At 34.5% G+C, this 26338-nt stretch overlaps 1 protein-coding gene across 1 annotated transcript in view; it reads right to left on the reverse strand.

The window, feature by feature from the left end:
• The window catches only part of CCDC7 (coiled-coil domain containing 7), a 431686-nt gene that overhangs the window by 117449 nt on the left and 287899 nt on the right, over nucleotides 1-26338 (reverse strand). Inside the window, exons 31-35 of the mRNA XM_082742485.1 lie at nucleotides 25110-25220; nucleotides 23923-24030; nucleotides 23149-23277; nucleotides 20531-20671; nucleotides 517-627 (exon numbers count right to left, since the gene is read on the reverse strand). Coding sequence (XP_082598611.1) covers nucleotides 517-627; nucleotides 20531-20671; nucleotides 23149-23277; nucleotides 23923-24030; nucleotides 25110-25220 — 600 coding nt within the window. The remainder of the gene's footprint in view (nucleotides 1-516; nucleotides 628-20530; nucleotides 20672-23148; nucleotides 23278-23922; nucleotides 24031-25109; nucleotides 25221-26338) is intronic.

Genomic DNA, 26338 nt, shown 5'->3' on the forward strand with positions numbered 1-26338 from the left:
GCCTCCTCCCTTAAAATAAAATCTTTTAAAAAATAAAAAAATAAAATTCCTAGAAAAGTGTTTCCTAAACAAGTATTTCATTTTCCAGAAACATTATTCCATGATGATGAAAAAGATAGGCTTTCTTGGTCAATAAACTTAAGATATATAGTATAACAATTAAGAATATTAAGAACTGTGAGAAGTAATGAGTAGTGAAAATAGCATTATAGCATTTACTAGTTCTGTAGAATCCTAATTTTGGCAGATAATGTTCTAAAATATGCAACCTAAAGAAAGATTTAACAATAAAACAATAAATAAAGTTGATCGTATTTGGGGTACCTGGCTGGCTGAGTCAGTAGGGCATGCAACTCCTGATCTCAGAAGTATGATTTCAAGCCCCACAGTGTGTGTAGAGATTATAAAATAATAATAATAATAATTTCTTAAAGGGTTGATCACATTTCAGATGATTTTTAAATCATTAAGTGTTTTATGACTACTTTAAAATATGTTTTCAAATATTATACCTACCACTCAATCTTTGAGATTGGTAAACTCCACTTGTTTGATGTTGATCCTTGTATCCTGAAGCGAGTTCTAAATTTTCAAGTGTAAAACCTGAGGGTTCATCCATATCCTGATCTACCAAGATGAAAATGAAAAAGAACCTTTTAGTAAATTAAATACAGAAACACTTGAAATCTACCTATTGTGGCCTATTTCCTAGAAGAGTATAATATTTGAAGCTTAGGAAAATATTCTATATATTTGATATAGAATATTGATATATTTGATATATATCAAATATTGATATATTTGATATATCTTATATATAACATATATATCATGTGTATATATACATATACATATATATATATCAACTAAGGAGAGAAAAAATAATAATATTAGAAGTTTCGCTTGACAAATTTCAACATCTATTCCTCCTAGACATTTACTTTTTATTATAGAATATGTTTCTAGCTCCATCCAAGACCTAACATCTTGATTATAATGAAGCACCAATAGAAAGTCCTTTTAAAATTGTGAACAGGGGGCGCCTGGGTGGCTCAGTGGGTTAAGCCTCTGCCTTCAGCTCAGGTCATGATCTCAGGGTCCTGGGATCGAGCCCCGCATCGGGCTCTCTGCTCAGCGGGGAGCCTGCTTCCCTCTCTCTCTCTGTCTGCCTCTCTGCCTACTTGTGATCTCTCTATCAAATAAAATCTTTAAAAAAAAAAAATAAAAAATAAAATAAATAAAATTGTGAACAAAATTTAAAAGGTGATTAATTACCATTTAATAATTATGAAGGTCTGGTAAAGTTAGTAATATTTAAAACATAAATTTAAAAAATTTCAGCTAATATACATATAGGTTTGTCAGAATAGATTTGTCATGTAGATTTTTTATTATAAAACATTAAATTTAAAAAATGAAAAACATATCTGGGTCAAAGGGACTACACATTTCCAATGTCACTGATATCTATTAGTATATTTTTATTATAATTTATACATATTTTCATATAGCTTTTCTAAAAATGTTTAGTCATTATGCCTATTTACTTGTAACATTGACAGCTGTTTTCTCACACTTTTCCCCATTGATATTATATACTTTAGGTACTTGGTATTTTATAAATTATTTTAATGGAATTTATTTCATTATTAGTATAAATGTATGTGATTAACAAGTAAAAAATATATGCCATCTATGGGGATAAAAATATATGTTTATAAATAATAAAAAATTAATAATTAAAAAAATATATGCCATCTATTTTTTCTGTTGAAGGAAAATTTTTTCTAACTTTAATATATTTTTATTAAAAATAATCTAAATATGAACATTATTTTTATAGACAGACTTATATGTATTACATATAAGGATAAAACCTGTTGACAGTGATGTTTTTTTTAATTGTCATTTCTTTTTGTTTTTCATAACTCTGTGTACAGAAATTTTAAATAATTATTTATTTAATTTTTAATGATTTTTCCCTTATTTTTGTGGCTATGAAGTCATACTTAGGGTAGTTATCCTTAAAACAAGATTGATTTATGTTGGACCTCTGGGAAGATGGCAGAGTAGGAGGATCCTAAACTCATTTCATCCAAGGATGTACCTACATAACAGCCATATCAGTATAACCAAAACCAAAAAATGATTTGAGGCTGGCAGAAAAGCCTTTCCACTTAATCATGGAGAGGAGGGTGCCCAGTCATAATGAATCTCCCATACTTTTGTAAGTTTTTGCTTCAGGGAGCTCTTCCAGATTCTCACAGACACTACTGAAGAAAATCCACTCCTGTTTTCCCAAAAGAGGAGGAGAAAAATAACCATTTTGAGATATACCAGAGCAGTCTGTTCCTTAAAAGGCCTGCCCTCAAGAAAACCTATTTTAGGGGCACCTGGGTGGCTCAGTGGGTTAAGCCGCTGCCTTCGGCTCAGGTCATGATCTCAGGGTCCTGGGATCGAGCCCCGCATCGGGCTCTCTGCTCAGCAGGGAGCCTGCTTCCCTCTCTCTCTCTCTCTCTGCCTGCCTCTCTGCCTACTTGTGATCTCTCTCTGTCAAATAAATAAATAAATAAATCTTTAAAAAAAAAAAAAAAAAAAAGAAAACCTATTTTACCAGAACCAAACTGGCTGGAGTTTTATTAGAGCCTAACCAAATTAGGAAATGGGAAATACAGAACTCTAATATCTCTGGCCTTCCACCTGAGTGGATGGAAATATCCAACTCCAGGCCACCCTAGACATCTAGTGCCAGAGAAGGGTGGGGCACATATGAGAAGCACTGGTAAAGGTGACAGGGCAGGGACATAGGCTCACAAATAGAGTTAGATGTACTAATAAAACTATCAAACTCTTCCCTCTCCCTTACAACTTACTATCACATCATTAAAGACCTATTCACTAGGATTCCTCCTCCCAGCATATCACATCTGACTTACAACAAAAATTACAAGGCACAGTAAAAGATTTAAAAAATAGTTTAAAGAGACAAAATGCATCAGAACCAGATGTAGAGATGGCAGGGATGTTGGAATTATCAGACTAGAAATTTAAAACAACTATGATTTTTTAAATAATTATTTTTTATTTTTTATTAAAGTATAATGTATTATTAGTCCCAGGGGTACAGGTCTGTGAATAGCAAGGTTTAAACACTTTACAGCACTCACCATAGTACATACCTTCCCCAATGTCCATAACCCAACCACTCTCTCCCTATCCCCCCTCGCCCCCGGCAACCGTCAGTTTGTTTTGTGAGATTAAGAGTCTCTTATGGTTTGTCTCCCTCCTGATCCCATCTTGTAAAACAACTATGATTAATATACAAAGGACTCTAATAGAAAAAGTAGAGAACATGCAAGAAAAGATGGGCAATGTAAGAAAAAGATGTAAATTCTAAGAATAAAAATTAAATATTAGAAAGGAATGTCTGTTAGATAGCATTATAGGAGTTTCCAGAACTTGCCATTCATAGAAACAATTTGACAACCATCCATAAATAAATACCTTCTGAAATCTAGGTGAGAAATTATAGCACCTGGATAGAGTACAGAAATAAGAAAAGACACACTAAAGAGGGGAAGCCAGATAGTTTCACTTAACCCATGTCACCCTTTCCCCAAGCCTATGCAGTACTATGTCAAGAAAGGTTCCCCTTTATTCAAGAGCTCTGATGGGGGAATAGAAAATGAAGTGAGTGTTTGACGTCACTACAGCCCCTGGCATTAAAGTGAGACCTGGTACCAGGCTGTCCCCTTTGGATCCAAGCTCCAGGCCCACCTCCAAAGATCCCAGTACCAGGCCAACCTCAGCATATTCAAGCTCTAGGTCTGCCTTTGCAGGCCTGGACTCCAGGTTCACCCAAGTGTTCCCTGGTGCCAAGATGGTCTCCACTGACACAGGCTTTAAGCAGGCACTATTAATCTAGTCTCAAAGACTGCACTATTGGAAGCTGGTGACAAACTGGTACCCATAGACCCAGACGTTGGGCCTGCTTCCATGGACCTAAACATTGGGATCCAGGACCACCCCTGTGACTTAGGTAAAAAGCCAAGTGCAGTGGACCCTGGTGCCAAAGCAGTCTTTATGGACTATATCCAGATCTATCCCACACCAAGACAGTATCTGCAGACCCACCGGCCAGATTGCCCCAATGGATCCAGGCTCCAGGACTTCCTCTGCAGACCCAAGCACTAAACAGACCCATGGACCCAGGCTCCAGTGTCCCGGTGCCAAATTGTCTCCTGAAAATGCATGCTACTGACCCACCCTTTTGTACCTAGTCCTGAAACTCACCCCATAGACACCAGCTTTAGGTCTGACCTACAGATCCTGATGCCAACTCAGCCTTTGTAGACTCAGACTCCAGGCCCACCTTAAGAACCCAGGCTCAAGGACAGCCTCCATGGAACAAGATTCCAGGCTAGTACCCCATAGACTCATTCTCCAGGCTCATTCCTGTGGACTCCAGACTCTATACTAGCTATCATGAAACTAGTTTCCAGCCTAGCACACATGTATCAAGTTCCAGGCCTGCCCAAATATAATTCAGAGCCAGGCTAGACCCCTGGACCAAGGATCAAGTCCCTTCTTTCACAGACCTAGGATATAGCCTTGTTCCTGGGGACCCAGGTGACAGGCCTACATCAGTGGACCCAAGCAACAGGCTGATCTCCATGGACACAGATACCAGGTTCCCACAGAACTTAGCAGCCAGCCATCTAGAATCTCTGGCCAGGGTGACTGGTGAAGGACTTTCCTAATGAAGCCAGGATGTAAAGGTGGTAAGAGGTGACTACTTCAAATTCACAGGAATCAACTCAAGGTTTTAAGAAAGAAGAATCAAGAAAACATGATACCACCAAAGGGGGGAAAAAAAAAAAAAGTACCAGTAAACAAAACAAAGGAAATGGAGCTTTACAAACTACATGACAAAATATCAAAATTATCATTTCAAAGAAGCTCAATGAACTATAAAAGAACATAAATAGACAACTAAATAAAATCAGGAGAATAATACATAAACAAAATGAGAAATCAACAAGAGATAGAAATCATATAAAAGTACCAAACAGAACTTCTGGAGCTAAAGAAAACAATGACTATACCAAAAAATACATTAGAGAGCTTCAACAGTAGAACCAATTAAGCAGAAGAATAAAATCAGTGAGCTCAAACACAGGTGATTTGAAATTATCCAAACTACAAAATGGAAAAAAAGTTTGAAAAAGAGTGATGAAAATCTATAGTACTTACATAATAACATCAATTATACAAATAGAAGAAGAGAAAGAGAAAAGGACAGAAAGAATATTTAAAGAAATAATGGCTAAAAACTTCCCAAATCTCGAGAGGGAAATGGATATCCAAATTTCTAGCTCCCCAAAGGTTCCAAATAGATCGAACCTAAAAAGGTCTATATTAAGACATTAAAATTAAATAGACAAAAATAAAAAAGACAAAGAATTTTGAACATAGCAGAAGAGTACATATAAGGGAACTCCTATAAGACTATCAGTGGATTTCAAGAGAGAAGCGAATCATAAAACAGACTCTTAACTATAGAGCACAACTGAGGATTGCTGGAGGGTTGGTGGGGAGAGAGATGGTTTAAATGGGTGATGAGTACTATGGAGGGCACTGCTTGGGATGAAAACTGGGTGTTGTAGGTAAGTGATGAATCACTACATTATACACCTCACATTAATATTATACTGTATGTTAACTAATTGGAATTTAAATACAAACCTGAAACTAAAATACAAAAACAAAACAAAACAAAACAAAAAAACAAGGCTATCAGTGAATTTTTAACCAGAAATATTGCACTCTAGGACAGAATGAGGTGATATAGTCAAAGTACTGAAAGAAAAGAAAAACTACCCATCAAATATATTATACCTGGTAAAACTGTTCTTTAAAACTGAGTGGAGATGAACTTTCTCAAACAAACAAAAATTGAGGAATTTTTTGTCACCCCTATACCTGTCTTAGAAGTAATAAACAGGGTTTTTCAAGTGAAATGAAAGGATGGTAAACATGAATATGAAAGCATATGAAAGTATATACCTCACAGATAAGTATATATACAAATAAAATATGTAATATTGTAAGGATAAGCTATAAATCAATTTTAATTCTAGTATAAAAATTAAAACTTTTCCAAAAGTATTAATAGCTATAACCATAAAAATTGGTTAAAGGATGTACAATACAAAAAAGTTAATTCTCACTTCAATAATGTAAAGTTGGACTAGGAGTAAAAGTGCAGAGTTTTTGATGCAATCAAAGTTGTTATTGGATCAAAATAGACTATTATAACCATAAAAAGTTTTATGCAGGCTTATTGCCAAAAGTTGAAGGTGTACTAGCTTGAATCTTAGTGGGACCCCCACATTACCATGTGTTTTACCTCTAGAAACCCAACCAAGTTCTCAGGGTGAAGATCAAAGGAAAATTCCCACACAATTCCAACAAGAGGACCAGAAAGTAGCTACTTTTAAACATGTTCTCTTAAACAAATTTTGCTCTCAAAGAAAACTATTTAACTGTAGCCTAATCAACATGATTTACTAGAACCTAATAAACTTTCAACATGGGGTAAGCAGATACACAATTTCAGCCCCTTCTAACCTTCCTGTCTTCCCAAATGGATAAGAGAGACATGAGAAACACTTAGGAAGGGTTCAAGAAGCACAGACTTACTAAAAGGCCAAACCCTAATCAGATGCTTATAGAATTTTTTCCCCTGTCCTGACCATCACAATATTAGGGCTTCTATATAATAATAGTGAATTATACCTAAAAGAAAATCAAGCCTCAGACCTCAAGAATCAGTCTAAAAGGAAATCCAAAGGTATTAGTGGAGATAAAAAAAAAAAAAAAAAAAAAAAAAAAGCACAACAGTATAGGGAATGTTAGCAGCTGACACCTTCAGCTATAGCAAACAAAGCCTTACTTTTAGCAAGACAAACATGAAGCTTCATACCAAAGTCTTATATACCTCACTTCCTTTTACCCAATACATCACATCTACATTTTGACAGTGACAACAAAACTGCAAGGCATGCTAAAAGTAAGAAGTCTGAAGAGGTAGAGATTAAGTATAAGCCAACTCGTATGAGAAAGATTTAGGAATAACCATACTGAGTATTTAAAACAGTTATGACTAATATGCTAAGGGCTCTCATGGGGAAAATAGACAACATGTAAGCATGGATGGGCAATGTAAGAAGATATCTGGAATATCTAAGAAAAACTGAAATGTTAGAAATCAAAAGCATTGCAACAGAAATTAAGGATGCCTTTGATGTGCTCATCAGTAGACTGGACATAGTCACGGAAAAAAAAAATCAATGAAGGTGAGATATGTCATTAACCACTTTCCAAATCGACAAGGAAGGAAAAATAAATGGGGGAAAAAAGAACAGAATATCTAAGATCTTTAGGACAATTTCAGAAGTTATAACATAAATGGGAATATCAGAAGAAAAACACTGAACAGAAGACATATTTGAAGTAATAATGGTGGAGAGTTTTCCAAAATTAGTGACAGCAAAAAACCACAGATCATAGAAGTTCAGAGAATACCAAAACCGATAAATATCAAAAAACCTACATCTAACTATATTACATTCAATGTAGTATAGTTAGAAAATGAAAGACATAGAGAAAATCTTAAGAACTCCAAAGGAAAACAAAAATACCTTACCTATACAGGAAAAAGGATAAGAATTACTTATCCATACTTCTCATCAAAGCATGCAAGCAACAAGAAAATGAAGAAAAATATTTAAAGTGTTAAAGGAAAAATATCTACCAATTTAGAATTCTGTATCCATAAAAGTCATCCCTCAAAATTGACAGGGACACAATAACTTTCTTATATTAAAAACAAACTGAGGAGATGGGTGCCTGGGTGGCTCAGTCAGTTAAGCGGCTGTCTTCGGCTCAGGTCATGATCCCAGGGTCCTGGGATCAAGTCCCACATCAGGCTCCCTGCTCAGCAGAAAGCCTGCTTCTCCCTCTCCCTGCTGCTCTGCTTACTTGTGCTATATCTCTGTCAAATAAAGAAATAAAATCTTAAAAAAAAAACTGAGGATATTTGTTGCCAGAAAAACTGCATTTCAAGAAAATATTAAAAGAAGTTCTTCAAAGAGAAGGAATCCAATACAGATCAGAAATGCAGCTCTAGTCTTGACTATTTCCCTTCTTGTGTGTGGGGTTGGCTTAATTTGTTGTTGATACTCCAATTCTTTAAGGTGTAAAGAGAGCTGGTATAATCTGGATTTTTCCATTTTTTTGAGGGAGGCTTGGATGGCAAAGTATTTCTCCCTTAGGACTGCCTTTGCTGCATCCCATAGGTTTTAGACCAAAGTTTCTTCATTCTCATCGGTTTCCATGAATTGTTTAAGTTCTTCTTTGATTTCCTGGTTGATCCGACCATTCTTAAGCACCGTGGTCTTTAGCTTTCAAGTGTTTGAATTCCTTTCGAACTTTTTCTTATGGTCAAGTTCCAGTTTCAAAGCACTGTGGTCTGAGAATATGCAGGAATACTCTCAGTCTTTTGGTATCAGTTGAGCCCTGATTTGTGACCCAATGAGATAGAAACTAGACATACAGTAGAACACATCAATGAAACTAGAAGCTGTTGCATTTTTTTTTTTTTTAAGAATCAATAAGATCGATAAACCATTGGCCAAACTAATCCAAAAGAGAAAGGACCCAAATTAATAAAATTATGAATGAAAAGGGAGAGATCATGACTAATACCAAGGAAATAGAAATAATCATCAGAAATTATTATCAACAGTTATATGCCAATAAGTTACACAACCTAAATGAAATGGATGCATTCCTGGAAACTTATAAACTTCCAAAACTGAATCAGGAAGAAATTGACAACCTAAATAGACCAATATCTAGTAATGAGATTGAAGAAGTGATCAAAAACCTCCCAAAAAAGTAACACAAGAGTCCAGGACCTGACAGAGTCCCTGGAGAATTCTACCAAACAGTCAAAGAAGAAACAATGCCCATTTTCCTGAAACTGTTTCAAAAAAATAGAAACAGAAGGAAAACCTCCAGATTCTTTTTATGAAACCAGCATTACCTTGATCCCCAAGCCAGGCAAAGACCCAACCAAAAAGGAGAATTTCACACCAATATCCCTGATGAATATGGACGCTAAGATTCTCAACAAGATCCTAGCTAATAGAATCCAACAGTACATTAAAAAGATTATCTACCATGACCAGGTGGGATTTATGCATGGGATGCAAGCATGGTTCAACATCTGCAAATCAATCAATGTGACAGAACAAATCAATAAGCTCATACAGCAATTCAGTAATGTGACAGGATACAAAATCAGTGTACAGAAATCAGTTGCTTTCTTATCACTAACAATGAAAATACAGAGAATTGATTCCATTTACTATAGCACCAAGAACCATAAGATACCTGGGAATAAACCTAACCAAAGAGGGAAAGGATATGTACTCCCAGAAACTTCAGAACACTCATGAAAGAAATTGAAGAAGACTCAGAAAGATGGAAAAACATTCCATGCTGATGGATCAGAAAAATAGACATTGTTAAAATGTCTGTACTGCCTAGAGCAATCTATACTTTCAATGCCATCCCGATCAAAATTCCACTGGCATTTTTCAAAGAGCTGGAACAAACAATCGTAAAATTTGTATGGAATCAGAAGAGACCCTGAATTTCTAAGGAAATGTTGAAAAGAAAAACAAAACTGGGGGCATCACATTGCCTGATTTCAAGCTTTACTACAAAGCTGTGATCACCAGGACAGCATGGTACAGGCACAAAAACAGACTCATAAACCAGTGGAACAGAGTAGAGAGCAGCTCTATGGTCAAATAATCTTCAACAAAGCATGAAAAAATATACAATGGAAAAAAGACTGTCTCTTCAATAAATGATGCTGGGGAAATTGGACAGCCATGTGTGGAAGTATGAGACTTGACCATTCTCATACACCATACACAAAGATAAATTTGAAATGGATAAAAGATCTGAATTTGAGGCAGGAATCTATCAATATCCTAGAGGAGAACATAGGTAGTAACCTCTTCAACATCACCCACAGCAACTTCTTTCAAGACATGTCTCCAAAGGCAAAGGAAACAAAAGTGAAAAGACCTTTTGGGACTTCACCAAGAGAAAAAACTTCTGCACAGCAAAGGAAACAGTCAACAAAACAAAGAGGCAACCCACAAAATGGGGAAGATATTTGCAAATGACACTACAGACAAAGGGCTGATATCCAAGATCTATAAAGAATTCCTCAAACTGAACACACACAAGACAGATAATCATGTCAAAAAATGGGCAAAAGACATGAACAGACACTTCTCCAAAGAAGACATACAAAGGGCTAACAGACACATGAAAAAATGTTCATCATCATTAGTCATCAGGGAGATTCAAATCAAAATTACATTGAGATACCACATTACACCAGTTAGGATGGCCAAAATTAACAAGGCAGTAAACAACGTGTGTTGGAGAGGATGTGGAGAAAGGGAACCCTCTTACACTGTTGGTGGGAATGCAAACTGTTGCAGCCACTTTGGAAAACAGTGTGGAGATTCCTTAAGAAATTAAAAAGAGAGTTTCACTATGACCTTGCAATTGTACTACTGGGTATTTACCCCAAAGATATAGATGTAGTGAAAAGAAGGGCTATCTGTCCCCAATGTTCATAGCAGCAATGGCCACGGTTGCCAAACTCTGGAAAGAGCCAAGATGCCTTTCAATGGACAAATGGATAAAGAAGATATGGTCCATGTGTACAAAAGAATATTATGTCTCCATCAGAAAAGATGAATACCCAAATTTTGTATCAACATGGACAGGACTGGAGGAGATTATGCTGAGTGACATAAGTCAAGCTGAGAGAGTCAATTATCATATGGTTTCACTTACTTGTGGAGCATAAGGAATAACATGGAGGACATTGGGAGATGGAGAGGAGAAATGAGTTGGGAGAAATTGGAGGGGGAGACAAACCATGAGAGACTGTGGACTCTGAGAAACAAACTGAGGGTTTTGAAGGGGAGGGAGATGGGGGGCTGGGTGAGACTTGTGATAGGTATTATGGAGGGCACATATTGCATGGAGCACTGGGTGTGGTGCATAAACAATGAATTCAGGAACACTGAAAAGAAATAAAATAAAATAAAATGGAAAAGAAAAAGAAATCCAGATCTATATAAAGGGAGGAATGGCATTAGAGAGGAATAAACAAAGCCAAAAAAATAAAATACTTTATTTTTCTTACTCTTAGTTGATAAAAATTTGTTCAAAATAATAATAGAAACAATGTATTCACTGATTATAGTTTGCAGGTAAGTGAAATGAATGACAGCAATGTTACAAGGGAAAAGAAGAAGGAATTGTGAATACACTGTTATCAGATATCTGCACTACAGATGAAATAGTATAGTGTTATTTGGAAGTGGATAGATTAGCTTGTAAATGTATATTGCAAACTTAGGACAGCCGCTAAATTTTGTTAAAGAAATAAAATTGACATGTTAAGAAAGGAGAGGATACAGAATCATATTAAATATATATTTAAAGCCAGAGAAGGCAGGAAGAGTGACAGATGAAAAAAAAATACTAGGGATTAAAAAGAAAATAGTTACAAATACTCTCAATACTAAAACAAATGTATCAATAGTCATTTTAAATGTGAAAGTCAAAGCACAGAAGACAGGCTGTCACAATCAATAAAAAACCTAACCCAACTATATGTTGTCTACAAGAAACTCACTTAAAAGATAAAATAGACTAATATTAAGGGGATAAAGAAAGACATCTCATTCTAACAGTAATCAAGGCAAAGCTGGATAAACTATATTGATTTGAGACAAAGCAGACTTCAGAGCAAGGAAAATTATCAGAGATAAATAGAACATTAATAAAGGGGTCAATTTCTCAAAAAGCCACAATATTCCTTAAGTAGTATGGATCTAACAAAAGAGCAACAAAATACATGTGGCAAAACCTGACAGAACTGCAAGGAGAAGCAGAAAAATTTATTATTGTACTTGTAACCTTCACACCATCTATCAGTAATTGACCTATCTAGCAGGTTGAAAATCCATAAAATATTGAACTCATATGTACCATCAATTAAATCTAACTGACACTTATAAATTGGTTCATCTCTTCTCAAGCTCATACAGAATATTCACCAAGATATGCCATATTCTGGGGCTTAAAATATCCCCAACAAATCTAAAAGAAGAGAAATCATATATTTTGATTTTGATTCTTTTAAATTTGTAAAATATATCTTTTTTAAAAATTCTTTTCAGTGTTCCAGAATTCACTTTTTACGCACCACACCCAGTGCTCCATACAATATGTGCCCTCCATAATACCCCCCACCAGGCTCACCCAACCTCCCACCCACCTCCCCTCCAAAACGCTCATTTTGTTTCTCAGAGTCCACAGTCTCTCATGGTTAGTCTCCTCCTCCAATTTCCCTCAACTCACTTAATATATCTTATGGATAAAGAGGATTAAGAGTTCACTTATGGTCATGAGCACTGATCAATGTATAGAACTAACTGTTGAATCATTATAATGTACAGGAGAAACTAAAATAACACTGCATGTTATTTATTTCATTAGTCATATGAAGTATGCTTTCAGACTACAGTGGATTTAAACTGTATTATTATAATGCCAGGACTAGACAAACACATCACAAGAAAGGAGAACTACAAACCAATATCTTTCATGAATCAGACACAGAAGTCCTCAACAAAATATTAGTAATTTGAATGCAGCAATGTATAAAAGTAATTATACACCATGACCATGTTGAATTTATTCTAGGTATTTCATATACTGGTTCAAAATTAAAAATCAATTAATGAAGATTTTGGGAAAAGACAGCACAGTAGGAGGGCCCTAGGCTTCTTTAATCCCACAGACACAAATAGATACCCATCAAATTATCATAAACACTCCAGAAATCTACCTGAACACTGAAAGAACAATCTCCACAACTAAAGGGAGAGAATGAGGCCACATCAAAGCAGGTAGGAAGTATAAAGTCATGGTTTAGGGGAGAAGTGGATCACAGGGGCTGCAAAGGGGAGAAGACGGTGGTCTTGGAGAATGGTAAGAGAGAGGAGCAAAGGGGAACATATATGAGAACATTTCCATAAAGCCATTGACTTGGAAAACAAAAGGTGCTGAATTTTTTTTAAGATTTTATTTATTTGACAGAGAGAGTAGAAGTAGTGGGAGTAGGAGAGGGAGAGGGAAAAGCAGACTTTCTCCTTGGCAGGGAGCAAGAGGCAGGAAGCCCGATATAGGGCCCAATCGATGACCCTGGGATCATGACCTGAGCTGAGGCAGATGCTTAAATGACTGAGCCACCCCAGTACCCCAAGAGGGGCTGAATTTTGTCAGTTCTGGCAAACAGTGGGGCTTAAAGCCTGGAGTTATAAAGGTCAGCTGGCTTGACTGGGGTAATACTCAGTACTCCACAGAGGGCACTGTGCTGCTCCCAGATAAAAGGCAGGCAAAAAACCCAGAGGTAGACAGCTTGGAAATACTGATCTGAAAAACACATGGGTCACACAGAGGGGAGATTCTTTGTTCTTCTTGGAGTGCTTTCCTGAGAGTCAGCATTCATGTAGACACTACTCCAGGGGCAAAGGAGCCTCCACATAATAACAGAGCCACCTATAGGAAGCTGTGCAACACCAACACCAGCTGTTTGATTACTACAAGCTGCTGTGCTCCCTGCACTGTGGTGGGACTGTCCTACTTAGTCAAGCTAGCATCAGTCCTAGTGAAGATGGAATTCCCTCAGAGGACCAGCACAAAACCCTGCCCACATCAGGTCTATCAGATCAAGTACACTGAGTTAAAACTCACCACATTCAGGCTAAGGACAAAACACAGCTCACAGTAGGCAGGAAGTACTGTCCTGAAAGAGGAGCCATAACACAATAGCAGAATGAACACAGCATACACCAGAGACACTCTCTGAAGTGCCAGGCAATGGACCACATATGACCGCTTCTTCATAGAGCCATAGTTCTCAAAAGCAGGAGATGTAATTGGCTTTTTTAACACAGAGAAGACTGCAGAGACTTAAATTCCAAGATGCAGGAATTCATCTGAAATGGAAGAACAAGATAAGGCCATGGCCAGAAAGCAGAGTGAAACAGATATCAGTAACATGCCTAATGAAGAATTTAAAGCAACAATCATGAGGATAATCACTGGGCTTGAGAAAAGAAGGGAAGACATCAGTGAAATCCTTATCACAGAGATGAAATCTTTAAAAAAAGAATCAGTGAAAGATGAAGAGTACAATTAACCAGATTGGAAACAGGCCTGAGGCCATGAACAACAGGCTGGAAGAAGCAGAGGAATGAATTATAGACCACAGAAGACAAAATAACTGAAAATAATTAAGCTGAACAAAAGAGAAAAAGAAGACATGCAGCACAAGAATAGCCTTAGGAAACTCAGTACTCCATAAAATGTTAAAACAATCATACTGTAAGAATTTCAGAAGAAGAAAAGAAAGTAAAGAGGGCAGTAAATTTATTTGAGGAAATCACAGTTGTAAACTACCCTAGTCTGGGAAGGAAACAGACATGCAGATCCAGGAGGCACAGAGAACTCCCATAAAAGTCAACAAAAGCAGGCCAATACTAATACATATTGTAATTAAATTTGCAAAACATAATAATAAAGAAAAAAAATCCTAAAAATAGCAAGACAAAAGAATTCCCTAACTTGCAAGGGAAGCCCCAGAAGGCTAGCAGCAGATCTCCCCATAGAAACCTGACAAGTGAGAAGGGAATGGAATGATATATACTCAACATGCTGAATGGGTAAAATCTACAACAAAGAATACTCTATCCAGCAAGGCTACCATTCAGAATAGCAGGAGAGACAAAGACTTTCCTCAATAAACAAAAACTAAAAGAGTTCATTACCACCACACTAGCTTTGTTGGAATATTAAAGGATTCTTTTTGAGTGGAAAAGAGAGACCAAAACTGACAAAAGACAAGAAAGGATCAGAGAAAATCTACAGAAAAATTATAAAATAAGCAATAAAATGGCATTAAATGCATACTATCAATAATTACAATGAATGTAAATAGGCTAAATGCTCTAATCAAAAGACATAGGGCATCAGAATGGGTTAAAAAAGAAGATCCATCTATGTGCTCCTACATGAGACTCATTTTAGAGCTAAAGACCCTGCAGACTGAAAGGGAGAGGAAAGAGACATGTTTATCATGCTGTCAAAAGAAAGCTGGAGTAGCAATACTTGTATCAGACAAACTAGACTTTACAACAAAGTGTGTAGCAAGAGATAAAGAAGGGCATGATGCCATAGTAAAGGGGACAAACCAAAATGTGGATCTAACAGTTGTAAATATATATGCACCTAACATGGGAGGACGCAAATATAAAAAATAATTAATAAAAAACAGAAAGGAACGCATTGATAATAATCCAATAACAATAGGGGATTTTAACACCCCACTTACATCAATGAAGTGATCATCTAAACATAAAATCAACAAGGAAACAATGGCTCTGCATAAAACATTGGACCAGATGGACTTAACAGATAGTCAGAACATTCTCCCCTAAAACAGTAGAATACCCATTCTTTTCAAGTGCACATGGGACATTCCCCAGAATAGAATACACATTAGGTCACAAATAAGGCCTTAACAAATAAAAAAATATGGACATGATAACAAGTACCTTCTCTGACCTCAATGCAATGAAATTAGAAATCAACCAAAGAAAAAATTTGGAAAGAGCACAAATACGTGGAGGTTAAACAACACATTACTAAACAATTAATGGGTTAGCCAAAAAAAATCAAAGAAGAAATTTAAAAAATACATGGAGAGGGACGCCTGGGTGGCTCAGTTGGTTAAGCAGCTGTCTTCGGCTCAGGTCATGATCCCAGCGTCCTGGGATCGAGTCCCACATCGGGCTCCTTGCTCGGCGGGGAGCCTGCTTCTCCCTCTGCCTCTGCCTGCCATTCTGTCTGCCTGTGCTCGCTCTCTCCCCATCTCTCTCTCTGATAAATAAAATCTTAAAAAAAAAAAAATACATGGAGAAAACTGAAAATGCAAACACAACAGTCTAAAACCTTTGGGATGTAGCAAAAGTGGTTCTTAGAAGGAAATGTATAACAATATAGGTCTACCTCATTAACCAAGAAAAATTTCAAATAAGCAACCTAACTTTACCTAAAGAAGCCAGAAAAGGAACAACAAATGAGCCCTAAAGTGAGCAGGAGGAAAGAAACAATGATGATTAGAGGAGAAGCAAATGATATAGGAAATGAAAAAAACAATAGAACAGATCAGTGAAACCAGGAGTGGCTCTTTGACCAAATTAATGAAGTTGATAAACCTCTGGCCAGACTTATCAAAAACAAAGGAGAAAGGATGCTGATAAATAAAATCTTAAATTGGAGAGGAGAAATAACAACCAACACCACAGAAATACAAACGATTGTATCAGAATATTATAAAAAACCATATGCCAACAAATTGGATGACCTAGAAGAAATGGATAGATTCCTAGAAACATATAAACTACCAAAACTGAAGGGAAGAAAGAGAAAGTGTGAACATGCCTATAACCACCAAAGAAACTGAATCAGTAATCAGAAAACTCCCAAAAAACAAAAGTCCAGGGTCAGACTTTGCAGGCAAATTCTATCAAACTTTTAAAGAAGAGTTAATATCCATTCTTCTCAAACTATTCTAAAAATAAAGAAAATGAAGGCAAACTTCCAAATTTATTCTATGGGGCCAGCATTACCTTGATACCAAAACCAAATAAAGACTCCACTAGAAAACAGAACTATAGACCAACGTCCCTGATGAGCATGGATGCAAAAATGGGTAGGGGGCTTGGGGTATTTGGTGATGGGCATTGATGAGAGCACATATGTAATAAGCACTGTGATAGTTATATGCAAATGATGAATCACTAGATTCTACCCTTCCTGAATCAAATAATACTGTATATGTTACCTAAATTGATCTTAAGTAATTTTTTTTAAAAGAGGGGCTTCAGAAAAAATCCCAATAAAATACTAGCAAATGAAATCCAACAGTATAGTAAAAGAATCATTCACCACACAAGTGGATGTATCTCTGGGTTGAAAGGGTGGTTTAATGTTCACAAATCTATCAACATGATACATCACATTAACAAAAAAAATGATAAGAACCATATGATCATCTCAATAGATGCAGAAAAAGCGTTTGGCAAAATAAAATATCCATTTATGGTAAAAACTTTCAACAGGGTAGTGTTAGAGGGAGCATACCTCAACATAAGAAAGGCCATATATGAAAAACCCACAAGTAATATCATCCTGAATGGGAAAAACCTGAGAACATTTCATCTATGGTCAGAACAAGACAGGGATGTCCACTATTGTTATTTAACATAGTACTGGAAGTCCTAGCACAGCAATCAGACAACAAAAAGAAATAAAAGGTATCTAAACCAGCAAGGAACAAGTCAAGCCTTCACTATTTGCAGATGACATGATACTCTACATAGAAAATCTGAAAGACTCCACTAAGAAAACTGCGAGACCTGATACATGAATTCAGTAAAGTCACAGGATACAAAAGCAACATATAGAAATCTGTTGCATTTCTATACATCAATAATGAAGAAACAGAAAGAGAAGTTAAGTAATCAATCCCATTTACAACTGCACCAAAACCAGTAAGTTACCTAGGAAAAACATGACCAAAGAAACCAGCAAGTTACCTAGGAATAACATGACCAAAGAAGTAAAAGACCTGTATCTGAAAACTATAAAACACTGGTAAAATAAATTGAAGGACACAATGAAATGGCAAAGCATTCCATGCTCATGGATTGGAAGAACAAATGTTATTAAAATGCTTATATTATATAAAGCAATCTACACATTTATTGCAGTCCCTATCAAAATACCACCAACATTTTTCACAGAGCTAGTACAAATAATCCTAAATTTTGACCAGATCCATAAAAATCCTGAATAGTCCATAAAAATCCTGAATAGTCAAAGCAATCTGGAAAAAGAAAAGCAATGCAGGAGGCATCACAATTCCAGACTTCAAGCTATATTACACAGCCGTAATCATTAAGACAGTATGATACTGGCACAAAAATAGAAACATAGATCTATGGAACAGAACAGAACACCCAGAAATGAACCCACAACTATCTGGGTGAATAATCTTTAGTAAAACAGGAAAGAATATCCAACAGAAAAAAGACAGTTTCTTCAACAAATGGTATTCGGAAAACTGGACAGCAACATGCAAAAGAATGAAACTTGACCACTTTCTTGCACCATGCAGAAAAACAATTTCAAAATGGATGAAAGACTTAAATGTGAGACAAGAAACCAGCAAAATCCTAAAGGTGAACATAAGCACTAACTTCCTTGATATCGGCCATAGCAACTTATTGGATATCTGTCCTGAGACAAGGGAAACCAAAGTAAATTTAAACTATTGGGACTTTATCAAGATAAAATCTTCTGCATAACAAAGCAATCAATCAATAAAACTAAAAGGCAACCTACAAATGGGAGAAGATATTTGCAAATGGTGTGTCTGAAAGTGTGTTTCCAAAATATATAAAGAACTTATAAAACTCAAGTCCCCAAAACTAAATAACCCAGATAAAAAATGTTGAATACATGAATAGACATTTTTCCAAAGAAGATGTCCAGATGGCCAACATACATATATTGATGCTCAACATCACTCATCATCAAGGAAATACAAATCAAAACTACAATGAGATATCACCTCACACCTGTCAGAATGGCTAAAATGAACAACAAAGGAAGCAACAGGTGTTCAGATGTAGAAAATGGGGTGCTCTCTTATACTGTTGGTGATAATGCAAACTCTTGATGACTGTTAGTTAGTTTCCAATTTTTATTTAAATTCTAGTTGGTTAACATATAGTGTAAGTTTGGTTTCAGGAGTAGAATTTTGTGATTCATTACTTACATGTAACATCCAGGGCTCATCATAAGTGTCCTCCTTAATACCCATCACACAGTTAAGGAGGCCACTTGCTTTGATGGCCCCTGGGTGTTACGTGTAAGTAATGAATCAGTGACTTTTTAGATACAATACCAAAAGCACAATCCATGAAAAAAATTGGTAAGTTAGATTTCATTTAAAAAGAACACCACCTTGATTGGGAGGGAGACAAACCATAAGTGACTCTTAATCTCACAAAACAAACTGAGGGTTGCTGGGGGGAGGGGGGTTGGGAGATGGGGGGTGGGGTTATGGACATTGGGGAGGGTATGTGCTTTGGTGAGTGCTGTGAAGTGTATAAACCTGGCGATTCACAGACCTGTACCTCTGGGGATAAAAATATATGTTTATAAAAAATAAAAAGTTAAAAAAAAAAAAAAAAACAAAAACAAAAAAAAAAAAAAAAAAAAAAAAAAAAAAAAAAAAAAAGACCACCACCACCAACAACAAAACTTCTTATTTGCGAAAGACACTGTTAAGAGAATAAAAAAAAAAAGACACAGGATGGAAGAAAATACTTGCAGAACATATATCTGATAAAGAACTGTTATTCAAAATATATAATGAACACTTAAAACTTGACAATTAGGAAACAAATAGCCCAATTATAATATGTGCAAATTATCAAAACAGATACCTTAACAAAGAAGTCATAAAGATGGCACATAAGCATCTGAAAAGTTGTTCTAAATGTATGTCATCAAGGGATTGTAGATTAAAACAATGAGGTACTGTTACACACCTATGAGAATGGCTAAAATTCAAAACACTGAAAACAACAAATGATGCTCCAAGAACAAAGATTCTTACATTGGATTAAAAAATAATAAATCACAATGCCTTTTATTTTGAATTTACACAACCAATTCATAGCAATATGTAAAGATTGAGAGCAGAATGATGAAAGAATTATTTTATGCAAATAATTACATTAAAGACACTATGTTAATATCAGATAAAATCAACTAAAAGCACACAAAAATTTTATACAAAATCTTCTACATATAGGCAGAAATTTCAATTCAGTAAGAACATATGACATTTTAAAATCTGTGTATTCATTATATACTATATATAGTAAAAAGCTTTAGAAACATAAAAATGACAGAACTACAAGAGTAATAGAGAAATAAACAATCACTGTTGTTGAATTTAATATACATTCCTCACAAATGATAAACATAACTTCAATGAAACTAAGAAGGCATGAAAAACATAATTAATCAACTTGACTAAATGGAGAACATATACATGTATGTACGTTATGTACATATACATAGGTATATATATATGTACAAGTATATATATGTGATACAGTATATAACATTTGTTTATATGATTGAATAAATACTCATGAACTAAAGAGAGAAATTTAATTAAATATCCTTATACAATATTTTTAATAATTATACTTACTACTAAATCCTGCTTTGCTGACAGATCCAGATCCAAGTGTCTTAATTTGCGATGAGCCTTTTGAAATTAAAACTTTATTATCTTCAGGTGAAAGATTTTTACCTGCTTTCTCATCCATTTTCTCAGCTACAGAAATAGAGGCTTTTAATTCAATAAAAAGTAAAAGTGAAGTCTATTATTAATAAAGAATCACTTAAAGCTTCCTTCTAGTTTTACAAAATTTAAGCAAATAAACACAATTTAAACAAAGGATCAAACACACTTACCACCCCCCACCAAAACAAACAAATGAACAAACAAACAAAAACAAAAACAAAAACCTCTGGTGCATTTTCAAAACAGATTATAAAATTAAATGTAAACATCATCACAATGCTTTCCTTAAAGTGTGTGAAGCTACTCTTGTTACTTTATACATACACTTAGAAATTTGTTATTAAACCTTATTGTCTTAAGGGTATTCACTATTTTTAAATACTTAAAATATTTATAACACATATGACTCATTTTAAAGTTAGACTGATTAGGGGAATCTGGGTAGCTCAGTTTATTATGCACCTGACTCCTGATCTTGGCTCAAGTCAGATCTTATGGGATCTTTGGAGTCTAGCCCTGTGTTGGGCTCCATTCTCAGTGGGGAGTCTGCTTGAGATTCTCTCTCTCCTCTCTCTCTCTCTCTCTCTCTGTCTCTTCCCCCACTCCCCACACTTGTGTGCTCACTCTCTCAAATATATAAGTAAGTATTTAAAAAAGAAAGTTAGACTGATTAGAATAATTCTAAAATAGGGAAATGAAATAGAAATCTAGATCAGGTAGGAAAAATACAAAACACTACAAAAAAGGAATATTTAAATCCAAATATATCAGTTAGTACAATAATTATAAATGGACTATATGTTATAAGGATAAACAGAGAGAGTTACACTAGATTTCTAAATAATTTACTTACAGGTAATTTATAAATGACACTACTAAATAATAAGACTGCAAAAAATTGGAAACTAAGTAGGTAAAAAAAGATTTACTATGTAAATACCAACCAAAATAAGTACGCAAATATTTATGTCAATGGCAGTCTAAGTAGGATTTTAGTCAAAAGACCTTACTGGAGATTGACTAAAATGGCACCTTTCATAAGAAGAAATCATTGAGTCTGTAAAGAATTATCTAACATTTGTATTTTTATGCACCTAACAGCATAGTCAGTATAAAGAAAATGGGCAGTTTAATGAAATGTACAGTACTATAGAAAGAAATAGAAAAGGCCACAATCATTGTGAGATGATTCAATACACATCTCTCCATAACTGATAGGACAAACAAAATCCAAGGAAATCAAGAAATAGGAAGTTTAAATAACACAATAAAAATTTGACTTAATAAGCCAAATATTTCCATCTGATAAAATATATTTTCTGGGATTCAAGAAGAAGAAAGAACTAAATAGAGAACGAGATCTGTGGTGGAACATCTAGATTTATAAAATATATTAATTATCCAATAATACATTATATCATTTTTAATGACATAAGCATGATTTAAGTTGAAATAGAACATCATGTGAGTACATTTTTTACTTGTATGTATATAAGCAGTCTTGTTACTTTTTAGATATGCAGAAAAATTATATTTAGAGACATTATTATAAATATTATATTTACATATTTAATATTATTCTTTAGTTTTCTTCGAGTATTCACACTTTAGAATAAAGTCTAATTTTTTGGATCATATATAGCTAAGAAAATATATATATGGATAAAAAATACAAAAAGTGAAAAAGTGAAAGAAAAATAAAAAGAAACAAAATTAAATGATGTAATTACTCCTAAAAATACAAATAACTAGATTATATATGATTGCAACTTAATAAAAAGATAAGGATCAAGCTGAATTTTAAAATATATGCAACTATAATTTTCTTTTTTTTTTTAAATATTTTATTTATTTATTTATTTGACAGACAGAGATCACAAGCAGGCAGATAGGCAGGCAGAGAGAGAGAGAGGAGGAAGCAGGCTCGCTGCTGAGCAGAGAGCCCCATGCGGGACTCAATCCCAGGACCCTGGGATCATGACCTGAGCCGAAGGCAGAGAGGCTTATCCCTCTGAGCCACCCAGGTGCCCCTGCAACTATAATTTTCTTACAAGAGATATAGCAAAATCATAGATACAAGAAACAGGATAGAAAAAAAATGTGATATGAATATCAACCAGAAGTTTGTGGAGCTACATTAATAGTAGAAAAGTAGTTTTAAAAGAAATAAACAAAACTATAAAATGATAAAGTGGGTCTTTTCATTAAGACAAAATGATATGTCCTCCCAAGAATATTATCAATCTTAAACTTATATGCCATAAATAATAGAGTGTCATAAGATATAAATCATAACCAGCCACAAATACAAGAAAAAAGAGAAATTTCAGTTTGAGATTTAGATTAGAACACATCTAATTCAATAATTATAAAACAAACAGATAAATCATCAATAAAGATATACAGTGTTGATGGGAATAATTACCAAAGAACATATGGTTGAAGATCTATTATAAACCCAAAACAGTGTTCTCCTGAACTTAATTAAAAATAATTCATAAGATTTATATTTAATTACTTACTATCAAGATTTATGTTTCTGGTAGCTTCATTCTTAGTTTGAAACTGGTTTCTTGAAAATAAAACTTTCTCCTCAGGAAATAGGTTTTCATGTGATATCATATAATTTTTTTGCTTTTCAAGAGGAAATGCTAAATAAATAAAAAAATAAGTGTAATGGAATTTCTAGATATGTCAAAAAATTATCAAATTTTCTTCCCATGGAAGTGAAGTGAAAAAAGTATGTGAACAATTTTCATTAGTCTGTGTGGGGAAGCTATCATAGTACTTAATAATTACTGACCATGAAAATATCAGCCAAAAGTTATTAATTTTGCTTTTGTCTTTATCTTAGGGTATTCACACTTTAAAGCTGAGTATAGGGGCGCCTGGGTGGCTCAGTGGGTTAAGCCTCTGCCTTTAGCTCAGGTCATGATCTCAGGGTCCTAAGATAGAGCCCCAAATCTGGCTCTCTGCTCAGCAGGGAGCCTGCTTTCCCCTCCCCCTCTGCCTGCTTCTCTGCGTACTTGTGATCCCTTTCTTTCTTTTTTTTTAATTTTTTCAATTTATTTATTTTCAGAAAAATAATATTCATTATTTTTTCACCACACCCAGTGCTCCATGCAATCCGTTTCTTAAAAACACACACACACAAACAAAACCAACAACAACAACAAAAAAACTTAGTGTAAAGTTTCTATAAAACATGTGTTCAAATACATACATGAATATGAACCAAAAGAAATCTTCTGATGAGGTTAATTTAAAATAATTTAAATTTAAATTACTATACTTACTTTTGCGTCTCCCCTCTTTGGAAGTTCTTTCTTTCTTTACTTGCACTTGGAATTTTGATGCTGACTCTGGATTTACATCTAGATTTTCATCTGGTACACCAAAATAAGCTATATAAAGAGATAGATTTAGTGCTTTAAATTGAAAATCAAATCTGTTGTAAAATCTCTAGATTTCAAATTTATAACAAGTGTATAGTATCATTTTTTTCATTTTCATAAAATCATTAAGTAAATTATTATAATGCTAGAACTATTATGAAATGAAAACTGTTTGAAATTGTCTTATTATTTCATAAATATGCCTAAGCAACAAATATATCTTATATTAGTCTTCAGGTTTCATGGGAGATTTATTCTTTAGGCTGATACACAATAATAGAGCAAGCAATGAAAACTTACAAGCACAAGTCTATTCATTACAGCCTTATTTGTAATTGCAAAACACTTAAAGCCACCTAAATGTTAAAGCATAGGGTATTGGACAAATAAATTGATATATATACAACTACAGAATTGGTATGAGTACTACTATACTGGTAGATAATGGTACATACATATATGTATATATGAGTGTATGTGTAAGACACAATATTTCTCACCCCTCTGCATTGATACAGCTGATGCTTGCCTGATGTCATTTCATGGGAAAATGAAACACTGGTTGAAATATTGGTTGGTACCCTTTTATATTTACTTTTGCTTATATCATCACAGCAAGTGAATAAGGATGTAATTGTTACTTTCAACTTAGTTTATTGTCTGAATTAATTAACTCCATACCTTGCAGCAATCAGTGAAAAATAGTGTGGGGCCCAACTAAATCTCAGTTTTCTCAACTGGAGCATATGTCAGAAGGACACTGCTGAAGTGTCAGAAGTAAAGTCAGAAGTGACCATTGGTAATAATCTCCTGGAACCTATACTCTTCCAGAGTCAGCTGAAAGATACTTTGAGATACTATTGGGAAGTTATTGGGCCTTTGTAGATACAGAGTGAGTGTCCTATGGCTGTGATTAGAAATTCCAATCTGAAGGTATTAAAGCTTTTGTTTTTGTTTTCTGGTTATCTTTGCACATTCACCCTTTAGGGTTAGAGTGTAAAATTTCTATAATATATATGCTTGAATAAAAGGAAAAGATCTTGATGGGTTTAAAATACTTTAAATTTATTCTTAATTATTACACTTACTATGGCGTCTTTCCCTTTTGTGAGTTATTTTTTTCTCTATTTGCACTTGAGGCTTTGACACTGAATCCTGACTCACAAGCATTAGATTTTCATCTGGTACTCCAAAATGAGCTAAATAAAGAGATGCATTTAGTTCACTAAATGGAAAAAATGAAAACTCCAGATCTGAATTTATAACAGATGTAAAGTAGCATTTTCTCAGATTTTTATAGCTATAAATAAATTGTCCTAATGTGAGATCTGACATGAAAATGGTAACAAGAGTTCTTTTGTTGTTGCCGTTATTTTTAGAGAGAGTATGAGGGGGGGCATCAAGGGGAAAGGGAGAGAGAGACTCCCACTCAGGTTCTATGCCCAATGCTAAGCCTGACAAGGGACTCGATCTCATAACCCTGAGATCATGACCTGAGCCAAAATCAAGAAGTTAGACACTTAACCTACTGAGCCACACAAGTGCCCTGATAAAAAAAAGTTTCAATAGGTATTACCAAAACTCATTATTTCATAAATATTCTGAGGCATCAAATATATTTCACAATACTCTACTTTTGGGTTACTTATAAAATGCTTAATTTATAAGGATAGACCAAACAATAAAAATGCATAGGTACAAGGTTATTCATTACACTATTATTTGCAATTGCAAAATATTTAAAACTTTCTAAGTGTTCAAGAATAGGATATTGATTAAATAAACTAAGGTATATACCATAAACTGTGGTATAGTATAATCTATGGCATATAATGTAGTATAAGCTACTTTATGTATTTGTGCAAAAAAATAAATATTTCTAAAAACTGACAAGAAGAGATTTCTAGGAGCTAATGTTTAAGTGAAAAACTCTTTAAAAAATAGTGTTTTTAATATGTTAAGTTTTGGATCAGAAAGAAGAAACCAGGAAAAAAATTGAAAAATAGATGTTAACTTTACAAAATGAAGTGCAGGAAAAATAAGCATGAAAATATTATAGTGAGCTACCTATAAGAAGACAGGGGTAGAAGAGAGGACATGGGAATATAGGGGAAGGACATATATCTTTTGCATAATATTTACTGTTGGAAGCAAGTTAATGTTCTTCACATTACAAAAATAAAATTAAGTCAACAAGGATAAGGTAAAATAACTAAAACTGAAAGCAAACTTGATGAAATGAATTTAGTGAAGGGATTAAAAAATAACAACACTAATACAAATAAGTCCATTTCTTCCAGGTTGCTTAATTTATTGG

The sequence above is a fragment of the Mustela nivalis genome (assembly GCF_964662115.1).
Source record: "Mustela nivalis genome assembly, chromosome: 7".
Taxonomy (NCBI): Eukaryota; Metazoa; Chordata; class Mammalia; order Carnivora; family Mustelidae; genus Mustela; species Mustela nivalis.